At 33.8% G+C, this 17,836-nt stretch overlaps 1 protein-coding gene across 1 annotated transcript in view; it reads left to right on the top strand.

Moving 5' to 3' along the window:
* Nucleotides 1–17,836, top strand: part of NDFIP2 (Nedd4 family interacting protein 2) — a 101,139-nt gene that overhangs the window by 55,763 nt on the left and 27,540 nt on the right. Inside the window, exon 3 of the mRNA XM_044670574.1 lies at nucleotides 2,844–2,977. Coding sequence (XP_044526509.1) covers nucleotides 2,844–2,977 — 134 coding nt within the window. The remainder of the gene's footprint in view (nucleotides 1–2,843; nucleotides 2,978–17,836) is intronic.

Genomic DNA, 17,836 nt, shown 5'->3' with positions numbered 1-17,836 from the left:
GGTCATTGCTCTGTGTACAACATTCTTCTGGCTCTGCTCCTTTCACTCTGCATCAATTCCTGAAGGTCTTTTCAGTTCACATGGAATTCCTCCAGTTTATTATTCCTTTGAGCACAATAGTATTCCATCACCAACATATACCACAATTTGTTCAGCCATTCCCCAATTGAAGGACATACCCTCATTTTCCAGTTTTTTGCCACCACAAAGTGCCCAGCTATAAATATTTTTGTACAAGTCTGTTTATCTATGATCTCTTTGGGGCACAAACCCAGCAATGGTATGGCTGGATCAAAGGGCAGGCATTCTTTTATCGCTCTTTGGGCATAATTCCAAATTGCCATCCAGAATGGTTGGATCCGTTCACAACTCCATCAGCAGTGCATTAATGTCCCAATTTTGCCACATCCCCTCCAACATTCATTACTCTCCCCTGCTATCATTTTAACCAATCTGCTAGGTGTGAGGTGACACCTCAGAGTTGTTTTGATTTGCATTTCTCTAATTATTAGAGATTTAGAACACTTTCTCATGTGCTTATTGATACTTTTGATTTCTTTATCTGAAAATTTCCTATTTATGTCCCTTGCCCATGATTATCAATTGGGGAATGGCTTGATTTTTTTATACAGTTGATTTAGTTCCTTGTATATTTGAGTAATTATACCTCTGTCAGAATTTTTTGTTATAAAGATTTTTTCCCAGTTTGTTGTTTCCCTTCTGATTTTGGTTGCATTGTTTTTGTTTGTACAAAACCTTTTTAATTTAATATAATCAAAATTATTCATTTTACATTTTGTAATTTTTTCTAACTCTAAAATGACAAAGATCTTAAACTTTTTTTTTTTTTTTGGACAAGACAGGTCACTTTGACCAAAGTGTTATTGTTGTGAATAACAGATTACAGTTTTGGAGGTAACTCTTATACTCATTTTTTCTAATATTGCCAACTTTAAGATTGTGGATGTTTAAGAAACTCTTTAGATTTCAGGACCTTGATGCTGTAAGGGGTAAAGCACTCCATTCTTGAAAACCTCCTTGATAACTGTCATTCCATAACCCTTCTCTGTTCTGTGAAGTTTGATTTGAGATTTTTTTTGAGAGGTTTCTCTATAGTTGGTATCCTCTCTTCCTTTCCTCCCTTTTCTTTTGCAGTCTAGCTTCCCACAATATCATTCAACTAAAACTTCTCTTTCCAAAGTTACAAGGGGTCTCTTAATTGCCAAATTTAATCGCCCTTTCTTACTCTTCTTTGTTCTTGATCTCTTTGAAGCCTTCGGCATTTCCAGAGACCCTTTTCTCCTTATTACTTGTTTCTCCAAAGATGGCTATGAAAATATTCTACCCTGGTTTTCCTATTTTCTTAGACAACTCCTCTGTTGTCTTTGTTGAACCTTTGCTTAAGTCACTTTAGGTAAACCAGCAAACAGCTGTAGGGAAACAAAAAGCCCAGAGGTATTAGATAATTTGATTAAGTTTTCACAGCTAGGTATTGGCAGAACTGAAATTAGAACACAGGATTCTTAGCTCTCAGGACAGTGTTATTTTTTGCTGTGTCATAATACTAATATATAAAATGCTATAAAGATAATGACACATTTTATAATTAGAAATTGGGTAGGGCAAAGTACTTCTGGTACCTTTATTTTTCATGCTCAAGATTCTAAAATAAAAGGTCTAACTTACAGTTTTTACAAATATTTAAACATTATAATACCTCTTTGGAAAAGTAACATGAATAACTATCATATGACTTTTTTTGCATATAGAATTCCCTGATTTTTGAAATAGTTCTTTTCCTGGAAATCCTAATTTAAAAAAATAATTAAATAATAATTTAACATGAAGTACTAATGTATATATTATGATAATAAAATAGACTAGATGTTGGATACCATCTGGCCTTGGAAGTCTAGTTAGAGTGATATGCCAATATAAATTAGACTATTTTAAGGCACAATAAGAATTCATGAGGAAGGGATGAATCATCTGGATGAAAAGATCAGGAAAGACAGAATTTATGATAGGTAGGATTTTAACTGGTAAGACAGGCAGTGGGTGTCATCTTATATCTAGGAAAAAACACATAAGTTTATAGTATATAAATAGGAGGGCCTATGTTTTCAGGTACATAGTCCAGTTTGCCTGGAACATAGACTATGTGAATAAGAGTCCTGTGAGATAAGGCTGCAAAGATAGACTGAAATTAGATTATGAAAGGATTATTCATATCAGGCTAAAGAGTATAAATTTCATTTAACATTTGGTGGTGGGCCACTAAAGATTTTTCAGTAGAAGTGCATTGGTCAAAGTTGTACATTAGAAAATGAAATAGTATGTTTATAGGATCGAATTGGAAGGGGTTATACTGAAGACAGACTGAATAGAAGGCAGCGATGAGCTGAACTAGAATTATAGGCTCTAGGTTATTATTAGAAAGTAGGAGGTACTGAGATCATTTAGTCTAACCCCTTATCTTTTAGATAAAGACCCTTAGGCTTAGACCAAACAAGTTGCCTAAAATAATGGAGTTAATAAATGGTAGAGCTGAGGTTTTTTTACTTCCTAGTCTAATTCATATTCTAGTTCCTCATTCACTTTGCTTCTTTTATGGTAGTATAAGTAGACCTGGAAAGGAAGAAATAATCTTTTAGAGATTAAAAAATATTCTGTCTTAAATAATTTTAGTTCCTTTTCCCTCTTGGCTACTTAACTATATAGATAATTTTTACAAATTATAATTGATATAGAGTTGTACAAAATGTGCAAAATTTTACAATCTATAACAAATTCATAACACATACCTTATTTTATCATGTTTATCTTTTTTCTTTTTTCATCAGAACCTGAAACTCACAGTGAATTTTATCCTGTGCCACCACCCTACAGTGTAGCTACCTCTCTTCCTACTTACGATGAAGCAGAGAAAGCCAAAGCTGCTGCAATGGCAGCTGCTGCAGCAGAACCATCTCTGAGAGTAAGAAAAAGAATTATCATCCTTTTTAGAAATGCTGTTTTTGTTTGCCTTTGACCATTTTATCTCCTGCCTCAAATAGAATTGCTTCATCCTTCAGCTGTCTTTAATGTTTGAATCACTTTTTTTTTTCCCCAGGGAATCTTCTTTTATCCAGCTTATGAGATCATTTCTCCTGCTTGAAAGTTCCCAGCACTTTTTCTGGATTCCTCCTTTGTGCTTATCACATTCTTTCTTGTATAACAGTTTTTTGGTGTACTTTTCTTACCTCCTATATTATATTTTAAAACTAATGATATATTATTTTTATATTTATAGTACCTCTTATAAAGGGTGTCTTGTTTGATGAATTCATTTCAGTTTGGATGGCATTATGGAAACAAACAAGGACAATTCATCCTGCTTAAGTCTATATTAAACTTGATGCACAAATGACCCATGTAATTTAAAAATCTAACCTGGGGTACAATATTCTAACGCTATCATTATTAAAAAATCATCTAAGTGTCTATGTGTGTTGCACTGCCAAGTGTTATCAGAAGAATTAGGTAATAATCCAACATCTAGACAGACAGCACTGATATGGATGCATGTTTATAGATTAGATACTTTATATAGATTAGACACTTTTACCTTAAGAAATACATCAATATTGAACTAGTAAGATATATATTATATGTAGTTGAAGAGAATAATCTGTCAGGGTGGTGAATTGCTTTAAAATTCATTAAAACTTTGTGGTTGGAGAAGATGAAATTTCAGGAGCTGTTTAATGATTAGTTAACTGGAGTGCTTTTTAGTAAGAGGTAGGATGTAGCAGTCAGAAGGAGGCTCAGGGATTTGTGCTCAAGTAAACATGGAAGTGGATTGTGTTGTAGGAAAAACAAAGGCAATAATACAGTCCAAGATATATATATATACATATATATATATATTTTTTTTTTTAACCCTTACCTTCCGTCTTAGAGTCAATACTGTGTATTGGTTCCAAGGCAGAAGAGTGGTAAGGGTAGGCAATGGGGGTCAAGTGACTTGCCCAGGGTCACACAGCTGGGAAGTGTCTGAGGCCAGATTTGAACCTAGGACCTCCCGTCTCTAGGCTTGGCTCTCAATCCACTGAGCTACCCAGCTGCCCCCAAGTCCAAGATATTTTTGAAATGATTTTTTAAGAATTTAGACTTAGGAAAATGCAAAATAACAATTATAATGTGTAACAGTTAAAATATGGACAAAATAACTTCTGCAATAGCAGGAGAATAAGCTAAAGGCAAGCCATCTGGTAAGGAGGAAGCTACCATACTCTAGGCATGAGGGGACAAGTTTCTAGAGCTCGAGTAGAGGAAAAAAGACAAACAGAAAGTATAGGTTTAGGTGAAAAAAGAAGCAGCATAATTTAGTTACTTGTTTAACTGGATAGCTGTAGGCTAACTGATTCAGAGATCACTCTTAAATTCCTGACTTAGGGAATTACCTGATATGGTAAAGTTTGACACAACGAATCAGTATCAAAGGAATATGAGGTTAAATGTATTGCTCTTTACATCCTAAGTTGATGACCAGACAGTCCTAAATATAAAACTCTCTGTACTTATGATGTACATTTTTTGAGGAAAAAGGATAGCTTTTTTTTCTTTCTCCTTAATTTTGGGATCTAATAGATCTAGAATTAGGAAGGCAAAAACAAAATATTTCTTGCTCTCATTGGGATACACCATGGGCATAGACAAATAAAACAGGAAATTTGTAAGCGAGAAAGAAAGCATTAACAAATAGAGTGATCAGGGAAAGCTTACTGGAGGAGATAGTAGCAGAGTCATGAAGAGAAGGATTTTGAGAAGTGGAGGTAGAGAATTCCAAGTATTTCGAGTGGGGACAGGATGGAACTGCACAGCTTGTACAAATGCATAGAGGTAGGAGATGAAAGATAAAATTCAGGAATATCCAATAATACAATTTGGCTAGAATGTTTACTGTATGAAGTGAAATAAGCTAAAATAAATCTGGAAAGCTAAGTTAATCAAGATTGGGAAGACTGGGATAGGAAGATCCAAAGTGCCAGGCTGAAGAGTTTGTATTTTATGCTGCAGACTAAAGGGTACTACAAAGTCTTTTTGAGCAGGGTAGTAAAATGGTAGGACCTCTGCCTTAGGATGATTATATTGGGAAGTATGTGGAGGATGACTGGAGAGGAGAGAGACTAAGATGATTTTAGCAACACTATGGGAGAGGGAGAGACAGGAAGCAATGAGATCTTAGGAACTCACCCTGAACTGGAGTAGTTGCAGCAGTGAAAGGAAAGACAGCACTGGATATGGAGATGTTATGGAGGTAAGACTGGAGGACTGATTTAATGTGGCAGCTGCAGAAGAGAGAAAAGCTGAAGTATTGACTCAGAGATGATGAACTTGGATTACTAATAAGTGTTCATTGGGTTAACCTGAATGACTAGATGCATAGTAGGGCCCTCAAAAAGAAAGGGAAGCTTGGAATATGATGACAGAAGCACAATGAAGACATTTAATTATTCCCCATAGAGTGGAAAATACCTATTTCTGACATATATTAGTGATGTCTCATCAGTTGCCTTGCTTCTTGGAAGGCCTAGAGTAATGATTGCCCAACACAGGTATGACTATATTTGGGGTGCTTGACTTTTTTTTTTTAGCATTTATTAATATTCATTTTTAACATGGTTACATGATTCATGCTCCTCCTTTCCCCTTCACCCCCCGCACTCCCCCCACCCATGGCCGATGTGCATTTCCACTAGTTTTGTCATGTGTCCTTGATCAAGATCTATTTCCAAATTGTTGGTAGTTGCATTGGTGTGGTAGTTTCGAGTCCACACCCTCAATCATGTCCACCCCGACCCATGCGTTCAAGCAGTTGGGGGTGCTTGACTTTTGATAAACATGGTGCCTTGGGAATTTGGACAAAGGACTTCTCCCTTAGGAATGAAGGATTTAATGATCATATTATGTATATATGAGAGTCAGTAAGCACTTATTAAGTACCATTCCTGTGCTAAGTACTCAGGATACAAAGAGAAGCCAAAGACAGTTCCTTTCAAATGAATAAGTATGTACAAATAAACTATATAAAGGATAAATAGGAAATAATTAACAGGGGAGAAGTATAGGATTAAGGGGCACTGGGAATGCTTCCATAAAAGGGAAGATATTAGTTAGGATTTGAGAGAAAGAAGCTAGAAGGTAGAGTTGAGGAAGAAGAGTATTCTGGACATGGGAGACAGCCAGAGAAAATTCCTGGAGCTGAGTTGGAGTATCTTGTTTACGGAATGGCCAGGAAGCCTAGGGTCACAGAATTGAAGAGAATGTGGTGGAGGGTTGGGTTAGGGGTAGGGTATGAAAGGTTTTAAGTGTCAGAGAATTTTGTATTTAATCCTAGAGGTGATAGGGAGTCAATGGATTATTAAATATGGGAGCGATGTGGTCAGACATACACTTTAGGGGAAACATTTTAGTGGTTGAATGAAGTGTAGACAGGAGTGGAGAGACTTGTGTCAGACAGACCAACTAGTCTATTAAAAAAGTCAAGGCATGGTGAGATTAGGACCTGTATCAGGATGTTGGCAGTAGGGAGGAGAGAAGGAAACCTGTTAGAAAGTGGTTGCTGAGGTGAAATTGACAAACCTTCATAGCAGATTATGACTTCAGATATTTGAGAGGTGATTGAAGATGTGAGGCTGATGGTTTGCAGAGAGCTAAACCTGAGAATCACCAGCATAGAGATGATAATTAAATCAATGAGAACTGATGAAGTATAGAAGGAGAAGAAAAGGGGCCCAGGAGAGAGTCCTGTGGAACATTCCAGGGTAGTGCACTTGACTTGAATTAAAATCCAGCAAAGGAGATTGAGCAGAAATGGTCAGAAAGTTTGAAGGAGAATCAGGAGAGGGTATTAGTTTGAAAACCTAGAGAAGAACATATCAAAGAACAGAGGGTGATCAGTAGTGTCAAAAGTAATAAAGAAGTCAAGAGAATGAAGATTGAAAAAAGGGTATGAGTTTGGAAATTAGAACATTGGTAATTTTGAAGTGAGCAATTTGGGTTAGAATGATGAGTTCAAGAGAGGTTTATAGGGAATTAAGAAGAGAGTGAGAGAGAGTGGAGGTATCTATATTATTTTTCAATACTTGTCAAAGACATTAATCACCAAAAACAGAATAGAAATGGGGAAGGATCAAGTGAGGATTTTTTGAGGAAAGAGGAGACATGTGCATGTTTATAAGCAGAAAGAAAGGAGCTGATAAAAAGAGAACTTGAAGATAAGTCATGTGGGTGTTTGAGTGCTGGCTCTTGGAAGAGATCTTTCTTCTGTATGCATGCACACACAATTAGATTTTAACAAATCCAAGCTAAGTAGGGAATTTGAAGTGAAACTGTATGGTCACTAGGATCTCTTAACAACTCTAAAAGTCTGTGATTCCATAATTCTTAGTAGAAATAATGCATGTTTTCTAGGTTTGTCTTCCTTTTATTTTTCAATTACTATTCCCCCCTAGAATGAGAAAAAACTATTGATGATAAAATATGCATTTTAATTTTTGCCAGAGGGACAAAGTAGTTGTGAGGAAGGAAATAGTAAGATTGAATATTATTCATAATTTTAAGATAAAATAAATAATTTCTGAGTCTTTTTTTACCTCAAATGAGAGAGGTCCTGTCTCTGTAGAATATGACTTGGTATTCTTGAAAGTACTATTTGGGGAAGAATTTTCTAATTCAATTATGATGAAAAGATGTCTTGTGGGCCTACTCTTGAATTTTTGGGATATAGGTCTATATTTTTTATGTAGTATTCAGATAATCTATTGATTACATGGAGATACTTTCTATCACTAAAAATGACCCTAATGCCATGTTTAGTTTTAATAGACTAATGTTATAAGTATTTCTAATTTGTCATTTTTATATTTTTCTTCACTTTTTTCAATAGTTTCCAGATTGTGTTGATCACATTAAAAAAGCAAAAAGAATCCCCAAACCCTCTACAGTTGTAAGGTAGTAGTAGATATATGAAAACTGCTGTGGATTAATCTCAAATTTATGTGGGGAATGTATTCTTGAGTTGGAACTCTTTGAGATCAAGAACTGTCATTTTTTTTCTTTATATCTGTAACTCTTAGCACAATCACTTTTACAGAAGGATGCTTACTAAATGTTTGAGTCATTTAATCCAAGTCTTTTATCTAATACTGCTGAAAACCAAGCTTTGTTCTTTGAAGTATGAAAGTTTTGTATTTTGCCCTGTTGAACACAGTCATTGTGATGAAAAAACGTGTCATTTGAATAGACCAAATATATAGATCAGTTTAAGTGAAATGCAGGTGTATTATGTAGCTGTGAGTATAGGACAAAGCCTTTAAGTTATTTCTATTTTGTTAATATTTTATTTTAGTTTTATTTTAAATAAATGTATTACTGAGATACTTAGAGAAGGAAGAAAGATGAAAAATCAGAATAGATTATTATATGATGCAATTTTGTCACAAAATGATGTCTCTAAATCTGACATTTGTTGTAGATTTATTTTATATTTAGCTTAATTTATTATGTCATACTTAGTGGGTCCATGCAATTTTCATATGATTAGTTCAGAGATCTAAAACTTAACCTCTGAATTAAGGAAGTGTATTGAACCCTTGTTTTAGACACTTTTTTACTTTGTGACCCTGAGAAAGTCACAACCTCTCCCAGCATCAATTTCCTCATCTGAAAAATGAGAATAACATCATAGCACCTACTTCCCCAGGTCATTGTCAGGATGAAATGATTTATCACATATAAAGCAAACCTTAAAGTGCTATTTAAATACTAGTTATTATTTTCATTAAAATATATTTGAGAAGTAGCATAGTACATATAGGTTATTAATTCAATGTTATTTCCAGAAGTCAGAATTTAAATATCATTGTGATATGACCTTTATGCTTATTTCTTTAGGAAAAAAAAAGCTAAATAGATTATTTTTTATTTGTTTATCCAGTGTAACATCAATTTCAAAATGGTATTGGTGTATATATGTTGCATATATAGTAGCAATGAAAAAGTATATATGTATGTATTATGTATGTATAGGTTTCATTAACATATGCTATTAGATGAAACAACATTGTAGGAAGCAGTTAATTACTGTAAGAACAATTTTATAAATTAATAACCTAGGGTCAAGATGTACTTGTGAAAGGGCTCTGGATGAAAAAGACTAGGAACAATTTGTCTTTTATGCTATGTAATATTACAGTGGTATTGTGTAGATTTATGGCACAATTTATTGTGTATTAACAATGATATTGTAAAACTTCTGTCATGGCTATGTTGTGTGAGGTATACCTGTATATACAGTTGAAAAATCTTTGATTTCTAAAAGATCCCCTCAGGATTATAAAAATAAGCAATCATTATATCTGCCAAAAATGTAAATAAGTGAAGTTGAAAGAGGGTTTGGCCACTGAGTCAGAGGTCAGGGTTTACGTCTTGCTTCTCACAAAACTAGCTGTAAGGATGTGATTCTTTAACTCTTGTGAAAGAGGAAAATATGTGTTAAGGAATAGAAGTTGAGTTCATAGACCTTGCTGCAAACAAGAATAATCTAGTTTAAGTCATCTGAACTAATTGTTTGGAGAGAGAAGCATTATGGCTATTGCAAAATAATGGATAAGCAGTTAATTCCAAGTTTGGAAAGCAATTAGACAGAAACACACATGTGCTCTTCCTGGAAGTCTTGCTTGCTCTCTCTCACATTTATATATCCTGCCATGCCAGCATGATCTAAAGAAGATGGTTTCTTATTGCTGGGAATAATATACATTATTATTATACAATATACAATAAATATTAGAGGTCATCGATCATTTGAAAGCTTCCAAATCATCCAGTTTTATTGTATGGAAATTGACATATTTTCCAAGAATAAACCATGTGTTTTTAAAAAATGTCTACTGAGGAATTGCTTGTTAACTCAGGGAGGGAGGGAGGAAGGAAGAGGGGAGGGAAAAAACATGAATCATGTAACTGAAAAAAATATTCCAAATAAATAAATTAATTAATTGAAAAAATCTACTGATCTCTTAAGTATGTATTATACCTGAAACATTCACTGTTTTATAGAATGCCTTTATTAAGAGGCAGAGAGGTGGCACAGTTGATATAGATAGTGCTGGGCTTGGAGTTCAGATGTGATACTAATTCTGTGACCTTGGGCAAGTCACTTAACCTCTGTTTGCTTAATCCACTGGTGAAGGAAATAGCATACTGTTTCAGTTTTTTTGCTAGGAAAATTCCATGGACAGCGTTTGTATGCTATGGTCCACAGGTTCACAAAGAACTGGACATGACTGAACAATTGAACAACAATAATTATTCATAAAATTTTGGGTTGTTAAATTGGAGTAATTTTTGATAGTTTTGAATTTGAAAATTCAGATATTTAAATTTTTGTCTCTGGTGATGCCAAAAAAACCTCAAAATGTTGACAATGTTTAGCTTATGTATTATGAGTAATTTTCACAATTTTTAGTTTTCATCTTATATTTTTCTGTTTTATTGTTTTACATGCTTAGCACGGACAGTTTAGGGAATCTAGGAGTCTATTTGATGAAATATTCCTGCACTCACCAGAGGTATGGTACAGTTCTACATAGTTTAGACTTTGTGATAATTTTTTTTCTGGCAAATGAATGTGTTTTGTGTTTTTAGTAATATTTTGATAACTAGATTTTGTTATAGTTGGTTTCCTTTATAATTCTATGTATTTTATGCATTTAAAAGCATTATTCTAAGAAGGGGTCCAGGAGAAGTTTCTGAGGGTAATAAGAAGATTTCAGCAGACTGCCAAAGGAGTTCACGCCACAAAAAAGGTTATGAACTCTTACTTTAGTTTGTTATTGCCTTTCCTGAAATGTGATTCTAGAACTAAATATGGTGGTACAGATTTTGTCTGACTAGAACACAGTATGCAAACCATGTAACCAGAGATATCCTAGTTTTTTAATTTAGCCAGTTGTTAAAATTTTAGGGTGAGCATTTTCATCTTGAAAATTGGCAAATGCTACAAATTGGGGCTTAATATAGTATTCGTTTGATTAATCTAAACTTAAGAAAGTGATGGAGGAAATGTTAATAATTCAGATTAAACTTAAAAGTGTGTCATTTGTACTTTGTAAAAAATAAAGATCCAGTTGCTCACCAACACATACTTGTTTACGACCATCCTGTGGCCTTTATTGTGAATAAAAGAGAATTACTGGGCTTCCACAACACACTATTGACTCATATTGAACTCGCATTATACTAAAAACCATTCTTATTTTTTTCAAAGTAGAGGCATGCCTTCTCCAATTTTTACCTGTGAAATTGATTTTTTAAAAAATTCAATATAAAACTTAGTTTAATAGGGATAAATGTAATATTGTTAGAGTCAGCCTAATGTAGTATTTTGTCAAGAACTTTTTGAAATCCTTGGGGCAGCTAGGTATCTAAGTGGATTGAGAGCCAGAGACGGAGGCCCTGGGTTCAAATCTGGCCTCAGAATCTTCCTAGCTATGTGATCCTCGGTAAGTTACTTAATCCCCATTGCCTAGCCCTTATCATTCTTCTGCCTTGGAACCAATACACAGTATTGATTCCAAGATGGAAGGTAAGGGTTTTTTTTTTTTAATGGACTTTTTGAAATCCTAGAGTCATTTAACATTAAATCTTTCCTAATCTTGTTTCATTTTCATATTTGATAAGAGAAGCATATTTACCCAGAATTGTTTGAAATAATAGGCCTACTTTGCTCTGTTTTTTCTTTAGATTTTATAAGCAATTACCTAGGTGCTCTTGGTAAGTTCAGATCACCTAGTTTCAGTGAACAATATTTTATCCAGTTGCTAAAAGAACTGGAAGATGTGATTGCTGTCTTTGAAAGATGGTGACACTGAGAAGTTCCATAGGAATAGAAAAGAACAAATATCTCAATTTTCAAAAAAGGAAAAGAGAATGGGATCTTATAGTATGTCAGGGGGGGTCTGACTTTGATAACTATGAAGGGAAATTTTATGAAAGAGGAATAGTTTTGGTCCATTTTGGCCCCAGAAGGAAAGACTAGGAAAGATGGAAGTGCAGAGAAATCAGATTTACATGTAGCAAAGAAAGACTTTCTAATTAAGCCATTTTGCTATATGTGCTATCTATCTATCTATCTATCTATCTATCTATCTATCTATCTATCTATCTATCTATCTATCCTATACATAAGCTATATATAGCCAATAAATGGAATGGTTTTTTTAGGAAATAATGATTTTTTTTCACTTGAGGTAAGTTACTTGAGAATGGACAACCCATTGGTTAGATAGTGATTTTTTCAAAGAGATACTCTTGTTCAGATATGGGATGAACTATTGATGCTTCCCTTTTAATACTATAATCGTGTGAATCTACCTCTCATTTATAATTTTGCATGGGCAGATATATTCTTGACTTTAGAAAATTTCTCTTGGAAACTCAACCTATTCGTGTTGTTGACTGTGCTATAAATTTATAGTGAGTAGGGATAATTTGTTTAAAAAAAACTTTGATAAACTGATGCCATGTGCCATGTTAAATATTAACCATTCAAACAATATATGTTCATTGTGTCCTAGGCAGAATCCTTTAATAAATACAAAATTGCATAAGGCATGTTCTTATGTTGAAAACCTTTAGGAAGACATGATTAACATGAGATCGTATTTGATAGATCCATGAATTCATCTATGTGGGTACTTTTTCCATCATTTCAGATCACAAGTTTTCATCCTTTCCAAATTTTGTCTGTGCCCTCATGTAAATTGCCCTCAGGTCATTCTCCTGGGGCCCTTCTAGATCTTTTGCTGTTACATGAATGGTAATGGTAAATGTGGCTAGCCATTGGTTATCCATTCTTTGAACATGATGGAGTAGCCTTTTTAATGATCATAAATTTCCCTAATTATGGCCTTTATGCTTCTCCTACACAATTATTCACTACAATACGTTGCTGGCTACACATGCCCTCTGGGAATCTTTCCATTGCCCTTTAAGTGATCTTCAATTTCATTTCTTCAGAGATTTATATTCCATTCATTATAGCCATATAGTATCATTGGAAGAATACATATGCAAGACCGAGTATCAACTTCTGTCCTTAGTATTCAATAATAACAACTCAAAACTATCTTTCAAGCCTCATTATGTACATTTCTTCTCTCCAACACAGTTGGCTCAACCAACTGGCTTTTTTTTAAAGCTATTCTTCATACATGACACTCTATTTTGTCTCCAGTGTCTTTGCACTGTCTGTCCTTTGAACTTCCTCATCTCCTCCATCTCTTAGAACCCCTAGTTTCCTAAATGGTTCTGTTCAAGCACTACTTTCTATATGAAGACTTTCTCTTCCCCCATCCTCACTTCTAGTATCTCCTGTCCCCTAAATTGCCCTATATTCATTTTGTATATATGTATATGTTTTGTCCTTTGACTAGATGATAAGTTCCTTGAGATAAGGAATTATTTTTTTTTATCCTGACTGTTTGGCATTGTGTGGCATATATCAGGTGCTTAAGGACAGCTTGCTGATTGATTTTCTTTGGGGTTGGGGAAATGGATGGTTAAGTGGGTAGTTAAAACAAGAGCTGACATTCCTCTCATGCTTTAAAGTCTGAAAAGGTATTTATATACCTTATATCATTTAAGTCTTACAACAACAACTCTATTAGGCTTATATAATACATCTTATGTATTCCTTGTTTTATAGTCAGGGAGACTGACACTCAAGTGTTTTGGACATAATACAATTTATAAATGGCGGAAACAGGATTTAAACAAGCCCAGTCCATACAGTATATCCCTGTGACTAATAATGCCTTAAGATATCTGCTAAGCCCTTGATATTTAATCTTCTATCAGATATGTTAAGATTTGATTCTTTAACATCCTCAGCATTATGTCTTCTGAAGTCCAAATCTTCTCTGTATGTACTTGATCTAGTCCAGCTACTTCCCTAGAAAAGATAAACTTTGATACTAAGAGTTAAAATGTAGTAATTTCACTGTCATTAATGGGGAAAAAAGAGTTCTAGAAATATTTACAGTTTTGTTCCACCTTTCCTCTGTTCATTGTCCCACCAGTCAATTTCAAACTTAAATTCTCTTTAGGATAATTTGCTCTTGGGAAGCTTTTTGTAAGCTTGTTTTTCCTTCTTGTTTCTTACTGTTTTTTGAGGTCATATGGTTCATATTCTTCTAACATCTCATTCCATAAGATATACATAAGTTCATATTCTGAACTGATGTTTCCCTTGGCTACCACAAAGCTCCAATTGGCAGAGAAAGTGTTTGTTGGTTTCTGGGCTTTTTGATGCTCCCTATTATAGCAAATTATTTATATCACTTTGGAATCAGCTAGGTAGCCTAGTGGTTAGAGCCCTGAGCCTGGAGTCAGGAAGACCTGAGTTCAAATTTAATCTCAGATAGTTACTAATGTATGTCCCTGGGCAAGTCTTAACCTCTATTTGCTTTATCCACTGGAAAAGGAAATGACAGTCCAATATTCTTGTCAAGAAAACTCTATGGATGATATGGTTCACAGGGTCACAAAGAGTCAAGCATAACTGAATCACTGAACAACAACACTTCTTAAGGAACTAGTGATAGTCTATTGATGCCTATTCTTTTATCTATTTTTCATCTTTATGCATCTATATCTTTTAAAAAATAGTTTAGATTGGAGTTCCTCTATTTCTGTGTCAAATCTAATTTTACTAGTTCTTATTTGGTGCTGATTTTTATCTTTGTCCTATAAAGTCAATACATAGCTGCTTTGAAAGTAAACACCACATCATTAACCAGTCTGTTAAAATACAATAAATTTCCATTTGAGATGTCATTTTGTGCTTGCTACAATTAAAATGTAGGAAATCATTATTAAATAATATGAGAGTATTTTTAAATTGTGTTTATATAGACAGCAAGCAATAAAGATTGTAAAACATAATGAAGCCATTGATATTGAGAGATATTATCGAGACTCCAGGGACACATTGGTGCTTAATCTGGGTCTTGGAAGTGAACTAGGATTTGGATTTGTGAAATGGAGAAGGGAAGACAGCAGAAAAGGGGAATAACATGGGTAAAATGTTTTAAAAAATTACGAAACATATACTATGTATAGACTACTATACTTATCCTTATATACTGCTCTGAGGAAATTATAAAGTTTAGTAGCAAATTGTGCCCTTGCTGTTGAAGTTGTACTGTGCATAGCACGTTCATATAAAACCAAGTGATTGGTCTTCCCAAAACAGAGTTTATTTTGGGAGCAATCGGAAATAAGAATCTATAAAGATTAACAAAGATATTTATTCAGTAACTACAAAGCAGTTTGCATTAATTTTGTAATTTGGTGCTCAAAACTCCATAAAGTAGTTAGCATAAATATGATCTTCCTTTATGGGGATCAGAAAACTGAGGCTTAGAGAAATTATAATTTACCTAATGTAGATTATGAAGCATCTTGTTAGTCATCTAGAGTAGTTTAACCCTGTTGAAGGAGGCTATTAAAATTTTTCGAGAGTAATAATATACTATTATAAAATACTACAAAATTAATGACATGATATATTAATGAATCTCAAATTGTCCTTTCTACTTTGTACATGAAGAAAAGAGAGTTTTCTGCACATTTGTTTTGAATACATGCCAAGCAAAAGTGATGCTGAGAAATACCTTTTTTGAGGAATAAAATTGTCTAGGAAATAAATGCTAGACTCAGTGGTAATAACCCTATGCTACTGTCTGTATTTGTGTTATTTGTTATTCTCCCTAAATTATATAAAATTTTTTTATTCCTCTTGGTGTCATATTGATAATCCTTTCTTTTTTTTAACAATAAGTAGGCATTTATTTCTTCCATCACTTAGAAATGCTGTAGACTTTTGAAAATGAATTCTATCGAAAGATTTCCTGGTTGATATACATCATTCTAAATTAGTATTAGTATTTTTAGTTTAGTAGTATTGCCTTTTGGTTTCATTAGTAAAGAAAAAAAACTGTTTAAGCCGGCAACCTTTCATTATATTAAAATGATCCCATCTATTCATATATATTACTATAATCTTACAGATTTTATTTGTTTATTAAATATTTTAATTTTTATTTTTTTCTAGTAACATGTAGAAAACACATTTTCACATTTTAAAAAAAAGTTTGAGTTCCAAATTCTTTTCCTCTTCTCCCCTCTTCCTGAAATGGAAATTTGGTATAGATTACACATATGCTGTCATGCAAAACACATTTTCTTATTAGTCATGTTGTTAAAGAAAATAGACCAAAATGGAAACAAACGAACAAGAAAAATAAAAGAAAGTTTTAAGAAGTATGCTTTGGTCTGCATTCAGACTCTTTTCAGTTCTTTCTCTAGAGATGTATAACATTTTTCATCTTAAGATTTGGAATTGTCTTGGATCATTGTATTACTGTTCCCAAACTCCCAGAAGTCTCTGCTCTCATAACTGTCATTTGCACTTCCCACTCCTGCCAACATTCCATGCCTTTTGCAAGAATTTCATGCCTTGCTTTAATTCTCACACCTGGCTCTGCTCATTTCTCTTTGCCTTAGTTCATTTGAGTTCAGATTTTTTCTGAGAGTATCCCACTAGTCATTACTTATAGCACAATAGTATTCCATCACCTGTTCATGTATCATAACTTGTTTAGCCATCCCTTACCTGGCACATCCCTTAAATTTTCAATTCTTTGCCACCATAAAAATAACTGCTGTAAATATTTTTCTCTTCAAGGCCTCCCCCGCCCCCTTTATGTCTTTCAGATGCAGACCTAATAGTGGTCTATGTATTGCTGGGTATGTAAATTTTTATAGCCCTTGGGCATAGTTCCAAAATGCTTTCTAGAAACTCTACCACTAGGGCATTAGTGTCTCAATTTTCCCACATCACCTATATTTCTTCTTTTCTGTCATATTAGCTAATTTGCATTTTTCTAAATAGTAGTGATTTAAAGCATTTTTTCTTATGACTATAGAGAGCTTTGATTACTTCATCTGAAAACTGTTTGTTCAAATCCTTTGACCATATTGGAGAAAGACCTGCATTCTTAGAAATTTGATTCAATACTCTATATATTTGAGAAATGAGGCCTTAATCAGAGAAATTTGCTATAAATTTTTTTCATAGTTATGCTTACTTTGTATTGCCAGCCATCTTATTTTCCCAGTTTATCCTCTTCTGTCTCTTTTTTACCCTGTCCATCCTTAAAAATGGTTTGCTTCTGACCACCATCTCCCCTAATACACCTACCCTTATATCAGCTCCCTATCCCTTTCCCTTCCTACTTCTCTGTAGGGTAAGGTAGATTTCTATACCCAACTGAGTATGTATGTTATTCCCTCTCTGAGCCAGTTCCAATGAGAGTAAGTAAGGTTCAAGTGCTCCCTCCATCTCCCTCTTTTTCACCTCCATTCTAAAAACTTTTTCATGCCTCTTTTATGTGTTATAATTTATCCTTTGTTATCTCCCCCTACCTTTTTTTTCTAATTCACTCATTCCTCAATTTTATTATTTTAGATATAATTCCATCATATTCAATTCAAATCCATCCCCTCTCTGTGAGTATATGTGTGCATATTTATTTGTATAATCATACATACTTATATCTGCTCTAATAGTATAATTATCATCTTCCTTCAGATATAGGAATGTAAACAGATTAACCTTATTGAATCCTAAATGATTTTTCATTCCTATTTACTCTTTTGTGTTTCTTGAGTCTTGTATTTAAAAAGTCATATTTTCTATTCAGCTCTTGTTTTTTCATCAGGA

This window comes from Gracilinanus agilis, chromosome 3 (assembly GCF_016433145.1).
Source record: "Gracilinanus agilis isolate LMUSP501 chromosome 3, AgileGrace, whole genome shotgun sequence".
Taxonomy (NCBI): domain Eukaryota; kingdom Metazoa; phylum Chordata; class Mammalia; order Didelphimorphia; family Didelphidae; genus Gracilinanus; species Gracilinanus agilis.
This window is presented reverse-complemented; position numbering and strand designations above follow the sequence as displayed.